The following is a 10,744-nucleotide window of genomic DNA, read 5'->3' as shown; positions in this document are numbered from 1 at the left end:
GTCCAGTTGACCGTTGTATATGAGCACCTTGTACTGCGGCTTGTCCATGAGGGATGCGAGCCACGGCTTGACGGACTGCATGATGTCCTCCTGAAGGTGCTTCTCAGTGGCGTCACCGTTGTTGAAAGTCAGGTTACCCACGTGAATGGCCTTGCGCACAACGGGCGAGTCGACAAAAGCGTGGTACCAGCCGAAGCTTTCCGGCTCTTTTGAAAGGAGGAAGTTGTAGTAGAAGTTGAGGCCGGTGACATTCTTAAAATACGGCGGTTTAGAGACGGTATCACCGTTTATGAGTTCGTCAAAGATGAGGAACGCATCCAGGTACCGCCCCCGTTTGATGTAAGCGACGGCCCGGGCAGTCTCGTTGCGAATGTAGTCGGATTGTCGCCTGTCTACTAGGCCAATTTGGTACAAGAAGTCGGCGTAGTCGAACATGGTCTCCGGGTCGACCATTCCGTCTCTGTCTACTAGGCCAATTTGGTACAAGAAGTCGGCGTAGTCGAACATGGTCTCCGGGTCGACCATTCCGTCTCCGATGGCGATGCCGCGTAAGTTGATCTTGACCCTGGGTGCAACGGCTGTGTCGATGGCGTGCGCGATGGCCGGCACGTACTTTCCTGTAACGAGGTGACAAACGTGTATGACGTGATAGTAAAATTCATCAAACTAGAGCTCAGCGACTGTAGTATACATGTTGCTTCTCTGCGAGTCCCGCAAGACAAGTAACCATATCTATAAAAGGAACTTCTTGTTGTAGTAGTGAACTTGGTTTTAGGTATATGCTTAAGGGCTCTAATGGGAAATTCTCAAGGACGACGTGCAGACGATATAGGTATAACTTGTACTCATCAAGTTATTTGTATGTGCATACCACCTATTATTAATCGACCCAATTTCGTGTTAAATATATGGAGGTTAGGTTTACGTTACACGTATTTTTCTTTTCCTATTTAGCACGTGTCAGGGAAAGTGCACGAACAAGCTTTACTCACCGGCGTACGACTCTCCCGTTGCATAGAAGTCGTTGGCCGCGTACTCATCGAAGAGCGTGAAAAACTGCTGCAGGGCCTCGTGAAGGTCACGGCCGACGTCTACCTCGTTGCGAGCGTAGCCGTTGTCGTCCTGGGTGAAGCTGAAGCCTGCGCCGACCGGGTTGTCGATGTAGAGCATCGAGTAACGCTGCGCCCACGTGGTGTCGCGAAGTTCGGGCACGCCGCCTTTGGCCACCCGGTACGGTCCGTGCTCCACGAACAGTCCGAACAGCGAGGAACCGCCCGGGCCTCCCTGCAGCCACAGAACCACGGGCGCCTTCTCCGGATTCTCCTGTAAGCCAAGCCAAAGCCACGAGCGAAATTCGGAGCCCCTTTCTCCATTGCTGTCTGCTACTGAGAATAAAGCCAGCTCTGGTAGACCTCTGACGAGAGGAGACTTTGAAAGAAGATAAATGCAGCTGGTTTGTTGCAAGATGTGCACTCGGCGCATTCCGAGTTCTGTCTCCTCGACCCTCCCCTCGGGTTTGATTAAAAACCCTCTGTGCGCGTGGTCTTCCTTAGTTCGTACATCGCACGTCCCACGTGAAATTATGTTCCCTCGGTCAAGGCACTGCACAGGAACGTCCTCACCAGTCGTGATTTAAAATGCCGCCGTAGTCGTCGTGCCGTCGAGCTCGGTATAGACGTAGTCCGTGGCATGCACGCCGCGATCGCATACACTGGGGCTCCGGCGCTCAGCCGCCGTCGGTGCGTATACGTTTCTTGTAGTGGTCCATGTCTGCTGCGCGGCTGCGTAAAGTGCTGACGGAGACAACCTATAGCCCGGCCAAGACTGCCACCGTGGTCCGAAGGCGCTCTGCCTTCGGGAACACCAGGCGAAACCATTCTGCGACTGGTGTCAAATTTGGCATTCCGCTTGCAACGTTGGGTTGTTTATACGAAAGACACACACTAGCAACGTTTGTATTGCCGCATCGGAGTGTTGTATCAAACGTCGCGTTGCTTTTCCGGTCATACCGTGGGTCATATAAAAAGACGTTAAAACATTTTTCTCTCGGTGTTTCTTTCTTTTTTTTTTCATTTCTGTACTGTGCAACTTTCATTATTTTCCTTTTCGCTTTCTTTCTCTTTCTTTTCTTTCTTTTTTTGCGTGACGACGCTTTATGTTGCGTTGCTGAGTTTAATGTTGTGCTTGAGAGCTGAATGGCGTACGAGAAAATAACGCCTTGCTCAGGAGAGAGAGGACAATGTTTGATACGAGGGAAACCTGCGAATTCCCCGATGCGGTGCTCTCTGGGGTAGAATTGTTTGTTCCACTTTTACGGGATCGACATTACCAAACAACTTAGCACCAGCATCACTGCACTACATGAACTTATTTCGAATATATTGCAATCAGGATGATGAAGTTAGCGGCCGTATATACCCGCACCAGCCGCCGTTGTCTACGCCTTGCCATCATTCTCCCTTACCGGATGCCTTTGAATAGAACCCAGATTTCGAAGACGCTCAGCGGCGCGCTGAAGAATGTAGTCAGCTCGGACGACATAAATACTGACATGACATCTACAAGCCTGTTCATATCGTATACAACCCGGTTGGCTCGCTCGTGTACCTTCGAATTCCATTTCGGCCTCCCAAGCTTGTAGGTATAAATGCTATGGCTCTATACTGGATAGTCCAGTTTACGTCGGATCCGTCAGTTATACATCGTAGATCCGCCAAGCATCGATCGCCGTGGACGAGAGACGGTTCACGTCGGCCACCTCAAGCCACACTAGGACCCTCTCGATTGTGTCGAAGCCCTAAGTCGCCAGGATGGCCCTACCTCGCGGCCGGGGTCATGAGGAAGACGATGTCAGCGGCTCTGTGCTCCCATCGCTGGTGTGCGATGATTATATATAGGCTGGTTTTGCTGCCATTTTTGAACTGCGTTTGCTGGCTCTTATGTACTATATTTATTTAATCATTCTGTGAGCCTTTTTTGCACAGGCGCAAACAGGAAGTGGGTTGTAAAAATGCGCATGAGCACGGGAATAACAGGACAAAAGGAAAAAAAAAAAGAAGGAAGAAAAAGAGAACAGAAAACGCTACCATACAACACTGCCATTCAACACAATAAACTTTGTTTCCTGTGAATGAAGAAGGAATAACAATAAAGTGCTCACAACAATTACAATGTTGGTCGTATGGCGTTATTGTAGTTACTGGGAGTTCAATAAACAACCACTTTTCAGTGCAATGCAATATGTACCTACATCCCAAATCATAAAGTAGCATGCAAATACACTTGCACCATTGCCCAAGCATTCATACTGAGCATTGTATTCTGAGCTACACCCTCAAAAAATATCAGGCGCAACCAAATTATATGGATCCAATTTTTCAACAATGCCATCCACAGAATCTGATTCAACAATTTTCTTTGGCAAAGCATTCCATATTTCGATTTCCCACGGAAGAAGTGAATACTTGAACGTGTCGCATTGTGTGAGATACTGCGTGATGTGTTGCGTGATGTGTTTTTGATCGCAGGTTTCGATGGAATGTCGATGAAGTGGCTGCATGCCATCTCGCTTATTTACATTAATATTGTAATGATATGGCATAAAAGTAAACTTCATGCCACCACGACGCTGGGAAACAGTGGTAGGCGGCGCAGCTTTGTTTCCAAGAGCACTTACGCTTTCGTGTCGAGAATATTTAGATATGTCAATCGCAAAATAATTCCCAAGAGTAGTGAAGCGCAATTGAGGACGGCAGATGACTAGATGGGGTGATGAAATTAGGAAATTTGCCGACGGAAGTTGGAATCTGTTGGCGCAGGACAGGTGCAGTTGGAGGTCGCAGGGATTGCCATTCGTCCTGCAGTGGACATGATGATGATTGTGGTGATGATGATTGTGGTGATGATGATGATGATGTTAAATCACAACACTTTATTGTTAATGATTTCTAATTGCTATGTGAGCCCTTTGTGGTACGGGTTCCACATTATGCTACCATACTCAAGAATCAGGCTTACGAAAGCTTTACGTACTGCTACATAGTTTCACATAGTATGGTACTGCAGTTAGTTTTCTTCGCAAGAAACCGAGCGTTCGGAAGACCTTCATTCATGTGTTATCAATATGAGCATTCCATTTCAATTCACGCGTAAACGTTACGCCTAAATATTTTATTGTGTCAGTATGTATTGCAACGAGGCGCTGCAGGAGCGAACGATGATGAGAGGGCTGACGAAGACGACTATCGCCCATAGTCGTGCGCACGGGCTCCATCTTGTATGCCTGTCTCCTGCCCGCTGTATACATCTTGTAAATATATTGTCAAGCGTCTTTTCTCCCCGTAACAGTATCAAATCATTACTCATAATTCTACGATTGAATTCAGTGAGCGTCTCTCTATGAGTTGCAGTAATATATGTTGTTTCCTTAAGAATAAATTCCATTCCTCACATGTCTCACCAACGACTTATATTGTTACCTGTAGTATTTATTGTGAGCTAGTCATCGATTACTCGCACGCAAGTGTAAATCACTACGTCAGTGACCGAATAGCCGCAATATTACCCCGTTCCTTGCACAACTAGTGATGTCACTAGCGTATATAAGAAATAATAATGGTCCCAATACGGACCCCTGTGGCATCCCTGAATAAACTTCGAGTTGATCAGAGACATAATTATTTATGGCAACATACTGGTGTTCGGTTTGACATGATAGGCTGCTGTCCATTCTACTATATATTATGTTCACTTCTGATAGACCTAATTTTCTCGATTAGTTTGCAGTGCACGACACGATCACACGCCTTCGATAACTCTATAAAAATGGCAACAGCTTGAAAGCTGGAGTTAATTATAGATGCAAAATCATGTGTTATTTTTAATAAGTGTGTTATAGTTGACAACCCTTTTCTAAAAGCGTGCTGCATAGGCTATAATATGTTATTTTCTTCTAAGTACACCATGACGGCTTTAGTTACAATATGTTCCATTAATTGTGTTCGACACGTAATCTGTTTGGGCCAAGCGTTTTGCTTTCGTACTTGATTTTACTGCGTTTTGGACTCTGGTCGAGTCTCGTTGTTTGCTTCTTCTGTTGAAATGTACGTTTTCTCTGTTTTTATTGTATCTGTACCCCACTCCTCCCTAAGGCCTGTAATACAGACAGGCATGTATATGCGAAATAAATAAAATAAATAAAAATTTACAGCAACAACTTGTTAGTGATATTGGTCTGTATGTTTCCACGTGTAATTTATTGCCTTCTTTACGTATGGGGATTACCTTATCGCAGAGCCAGCCCGCGGAAAGAGTAGATGTACTCGGCGATTCGGAGAATATAATCTGCAAAAAGGGAGGCAGCTGCTGCGCATATCGTTTCAAATATACATTCGATACATTATCGGGGCCCGGCACTATCTTGGTATCTATTTGCAAAAGCAAGTTTAAAATGCCTAATACTGTTATCACGACTTCGCCCACCCGTGCATCAGCGTCTGCCGCGCATGCGCACAAACCTAGTGAAAAAATGTTTGCTGCAGTGCGCATGTCTTCTACGACCAAACGTGCCACTTCTATTTTTCTGATCAAGCCTTGTGGCTTCGATAAGCGGGGCCAGAACTTTTGCGGTTGATTTTCTTATGAAATTCGTTAACGTATTTGAAAAGAAATCGCCTTTCGCAGCTCTTATTTCTAACTTCAATTTGCACGCTAGCTCTCTTATCTCTGCAGAATTTATCGTTCTTTTTTTTTCGTCGCCATATGAATTTTCGTTTGAGGTTAATTATTCTCCGCGTGATACCTTCTTTCATTTTATTTTTACCGTGCTTTGGCGCCTTCTCCTATGGTTCCTCAGTAACGCCATAAATTACTAAGTTATTTCGGCAGCTTCTATTCTTCATGCCATAAACTTTTATAGCGAGGTCACGCAGGTGTTGTTGATACAACTTTCACATTCCAAGATATTTTGTTCGCACTGTCTCAATCGAGCTGGCTTATCCTCAATGACAGTCATTCTTGTTTGTATGCCGGATACTGTTTTTTCCCACTTGCTTCAGGTTAGAAGTCAATTCCTTCAATGTCTCGTTTGTTTTACTTTGTTATTTCAGCATCTTCTTCAGTAAGTCAGTATTCGTGCCTTCATCCCTTTCTGAGTCAGATGTGCAGTCCTAGATTGAGTTCTACACCCCCTGATTTTAGGAGTAACAGTCTTATGGCATCATAACACCTGCACACCAAATGGACTCGGTAGCACCATTAGGGCTTTTTCATCATCTCGAACAGAATATACGAAATACTCGTCACCAACCTGCGCGAAAAATAAAGAAGTGCATGAACGTGTGTCCCGACGTGGTGCCGCCAATTCCACCGAAGTGCCCGGCACAAATATATTAGTGCGATCATCAGTAAACTCCGTATACAGTGTCGAGAATGCAGTGTATGGCACTAAAACCTACCTGATATGCGGAGCATCTATTCCATGATTTACAGGGCGGCCAGAAGAACATGCTTCAGAGAGCGCAGAGAGAAACCAGACGGGATTTGCCTAATGCATATTTGCGCCGCAGTGCACGCGCATACGTGCGAATGACGCGATGACGACCCGTCGGATCTCTCTCTCGCATTCTTCATACCTGTAAACCGTACGATTTAACGGAGCTTCAGGCCGGGGCCTTGGGCAACGTACCTTGGCCGGGAAGAACCAAAAGAAGAGGTTGCTCCCGTACTGCTTGTTGACTGTGAGGAACCCCGAATATCCTGGGAAGTCCTGCACAGCCCCGAGCGAGCCGACGCGGCTGAGGTTCCGCGCTTTTTCCAGCTGGCCAGCCTCGATCAGCGGCGTTAGGAAGAGCGGGTCGCCCACGTCGCCCAGCTGCGACGGTGCTCTGCGGAGGCTGTCTGGCCTGCGGTGGCACGCATCATTTTTGTGTGTGTGTGTGTGTGTGTGTGTGTGACACCATGTTTAGGAGCGAGATCTAAGAGTTCCCTCGCTTGGGACGAGGTCGTGAAGACGAGATTTCTTTGACACTTCCCGCAATACCATTTCGCTGTTTACAAGGATACATGCACAAGCAGAAAGACACCTGCTTGTCCTTTCTTTTTTTAAATAAATGTTTCTCCTCCTCCTCCTCCTCTTACGCTGGCAACCTTCCGGTTTCATTCGCCGAAGCAGAGCGGGCACGAAAAAGCATGGCAAGCCTGCTGTAGTGCGGTAAAGAAGAAGCACATGGATTTTCAATAGTTTTCCTCTGAAGCTCACCGCAAATTTGCGAGTCAATTTCACCGTGTATTGCACATACGCAAAATGATAAATATGTGCGCTTGAGGTAACGGTACGCATTTATATTTGATTTGAACACGTAGAAAGAAGCATCTCTTACGTGGAGCCAATTGGAAAAACACGCTTTTCTTTACGCTGATGATTATGCGGAGGGAGAGGGGGGGAGAGGGGGGCGATAGGACACAGGACTGGGATTTCTGCAGAAACAGACTGCAGATGTTTAACGGTATAGCAGTCTTGTTTTTCCTGCTTGTTTCCTCTCGCGACGTATGTTATTCATCTATGACGGCTTTTATTGGCTAGCGTCTGCATAGACAATCCAGACCGGGGGAAGCAATCGCCGCGTGTAATGCACAGCAAACAAGAGTGCTTCACGTAGAAAGTAAATACCGTGATGATATGAGAGATATGGCTACACTCTGTTTACCGGCCGTCGTTAGGCGAGTTGCGTGAACATTCTCGAGCTTTACCGGTACGACAGTCTACGTGTATACTTCCCACGCACCACGTGTTGCATCGCGTCACATTCACGTGGAACCGTGTTCTTGCTGTGCTTATGAATGCAAAGACTTTAAAGAACATTTAAAGGAAATGACTCCCGTCCTTGTAAGGGCTGCCGTTCTGCTTGCAGTTAGCTCAGAGGCGGCGACCGCCCTGTACACATCCATTTTCTCTTAACTTTTGAGATCATTCCCTTCAGCGATCAACAAGAGAAAGTGAGAAAGATAGGCAGAGAGAAAAAGAAACCAAAAAGGCGAAAGACTATCAAGTGGAGGGTAAGAAAACATAACTTGTGTTATAAAAAACAAGTGCGTTAGACTTATAATGATGTCTCCTTGCCGCCCGCAGACTCCGTCGATCCGAGAAAAGCCACACCATCTCACTTGCAGATGGCAGAGATTTATGTTTTGGTACTCGCAACGTACTCACAAGTTTCTACTCACCCATTGTAGAGCCTTCGCATTGAGGTCCCAAACCAGGCCTGAGCGCCTGCGGTCAGCACACACAGAATCAACAAGGCAGGCTTCATATTCGAGTGCTTAGCTCACAGGACCGTGATGGTTGCCTCCACCCTCAGTTTAGCCTTTTCCTCTCAACCGTCAGACGACGCTTGAGGGCGAAGTATTCCAGTTCGTTGGCGGAACGCAGTTTCGTAACAAAATCCGGCAGTCCTGCGAATTTTACACGTGTGCGGTTGAGGCGCCTGCAGGGTGCCACGTTGTGGCCATCGGCGTTCTCGTTATCTCCCTTTCCGATAAAGACTGCAAACGAGAGGCGCTACTCTCGATCCTCCGCCGCAAGTATCAGGCAAATGGATAGCACGTGAGCCCTGCCTGAAGTGGCTTTGTGCGTAAATACTTGCATCAGCCGATGTAAGCCTATACGGGGTGTCTTCTTGCACAGGTTTGGACCAATGGCGCCTTGCCTTCGACGGACGCACACCGGAGCTATGAGCTGGAATATATGTTTCTAAAAGTCGTCGAATCTGTTTAATCAGATTCCCACGTGCTATAGATATTTCTGTCACAAAGTTGTTTCAGAATGGAAATTTGTTCTCGTATTCTGCAGCCTCTGACGACTGATCGATAGACTTATCAGTTAACTCATTGATTGATTGGGTTATTCCTTTATTTCCTTCCCTAGCCTATTTGCTTAAGGGCTGTTTTTCCTCTCGCACATTCTCACTGAGTAACATTAATTTCTGTTGTGCCTTTGTTTCGTTAGCGTCCACTTGGTTGTCGCTTCTGTGCACGTAATTGATTATACTGTGATCACTGCTTATATTACCTTTCCAGCGAATTAATATTTACCTACTTGATGTGTCTATAACTGTAAGGTAAATGTTCGCTTTATCTTCCGTTTCTTTCCTTCCTTCTATCTCTTTCTATTCCGACCTGTGTTTCTCACTCCCCTTGCGAAACACAGCATCAACCAATGTGAACTTTGTCTAAATGGAATGTTACTACTCCCGCTTTGGAACCTTGCGCACAATGGAAGTAAATGAAAAAGCACAAGAAACCTTATTTAAGTATACCTCATCGCACTGTACGCATTGCGCTTACACGCCTAATTAACGTCTGTATGAACCTGCAGGCGTAATGTAGTAAAAACAAAGAAAGAGAAGACAAAGGCAGTTGATGTTTTGAGGCCAAAACAGTAGCAGTAACAACAACAACAGACCTGTGGGAACTTACAGAATCAGGACACTACTTCCAGCGAAGCTCAAACGAGCGGTGCGAGCTCTGTATGGTCCATAATGGCTGCCTTTACCTGTGAGGATCTATCTATCTATCTATCTATCTATCTATCTATCTATCTATCTATCTATCTATCTATCTATCTATCTATCTATCTATCTATCTATCTATCTATCTATCTATCTATCTATCTGTCTGTCTGTCTGTCTGTCCGTCCGTCCGTCCGTCCGTCCGTCCATCCACCCATCCATCCATCCATCCATCTACCCATTCGTCTGTCTGTCTGTCTATCTGTCCGTCTGTCCGTCCGTCCGTCCGTCCATCCATCCATCCATCCATCCATCCATCCATCCATCCATCCATCCATCCATCCATCCATCCATCCATCCATCCATCCATCCATCCATCCATTCATCTATCCATCCATCCATCCATCTACCCATTCGTCTGTCTGTCTGTCTATCTGTCCGTCTGTCCGTCCGTCCGTCCGTCCGTCCATCCATCCATCCATCCATCCATCCATCCATCCATCCATCCATCCAGCCATCTACCCATTCGTCTGTCTGTCTGTCTGTCTGTCTGTCTGTCTGTCTGTCTGTCTGTCTGTCTGTCTGTCTGTCTGTCTGTCTGTCTGTCTGTCTGTCTGTCTGTCTGTCTGTCTGTCTGTCTGTCTGTCTGTCTGTCTGTCAGCAAGCAAGCAAGCAAGCAAGCAAGCAAGCGAGCTCCATTTCTACCTTAGATGTAGCTCCAACTGTCGCGAGGATCCCAAGTAATCCACTGATGAAGCTGGGTGAGAAGTGCCGTCGAAGTTTCACATATTTGCTAGCCGCTGCGTTCGCATCAGTGAGCGCTCGTATGCGTTGTGCAGATTGTAGACTGACAGCGACTCTCCGGCTATTCGTTTTTCATCGTTGTTTATACTATATTTAGGCATTATACTATTCGACGTCATTTTTTATGAACAGTAAAATGATATGCTATCTTACGAAATTGTAAGAAATGCAATAACCGCATAATTTGAAGCAAAGCGCAAAAAGCGAAAAAAAAGCGCGAGGACAAGAGAAGGAAACGAAGACACAGCGCGTCTGTAAGGAAGCAAGCAAGCAAGCTTCATTTCTACTATTTCTACCTAAATTTAATTCTCTTGTCCTCGTGCCTTTCTTTTTTGCGATTTGCCTCATGTTCTGCAATACCAACTAGCCCACCAGCCTGTCCTCTTGAAATGCCATAACCAGCAGTGTTACGGCATAGCGCGAAGCGGCATGTT

General features: G+C 46.2%; 1 protein-coding gene across 1 annotated transcript in view; it reads right to left on the bottom strand.

The window, feature by feature from the left end:
- LOC129387719 (probable serine carboxypeptidase CPVL) overlaps positions 1–8,561 on the bottom strand; it is an 8,901-nt gene extending 340 nt beyond the window's left edge. The window contains exons 1-4 of the mRNA XM_055077187.2: positions 8,224–8,561; positions 6,686–6,902; positions 993–1,323; positions 1–617 (exon numbers count right to left, since the gene is read on the bottom strand). The exon at positions 1–617 is cut by the window's left edge and continues 340 nt beyond it. Coding sequence (XP_054933162.2) covers positions 1–617; positions 993–1,323; positions 6,686–6,902; positions 8,224–8,309 — 1,251 coding nt within the window. The 5' untranslated portion in view covers positions 8,310–8,561. The remainder of the gene's footprint in view (positions 618–992; positions 1,324–6,685; positions 6,903–8,223) is intronic.
- Between the last annotated feature and the right edge of the window lie 2,183 nt (positions 8,562–10,744).

This window comes from Dermacentor andersoni, chromosome 2, assembly GCF_023375885.2.
Source record: "Dermacentor andersoni chromosome 2, qqDerAnde1_hic_scaffold, whole genome shotgun sequence".
NCBI classification, from domain to species: Eukaryota; Metazoa; Arthropoda; class Arachnida; order Ixodida; family Ixodidae; genus Dermacentor; species Dermacentor andersoni.
The sequence above is the reverse complement of the archived record's forward strand: the minus strand, read 5'-3'. Positions and strand labels throughout refer to the sequence as shown.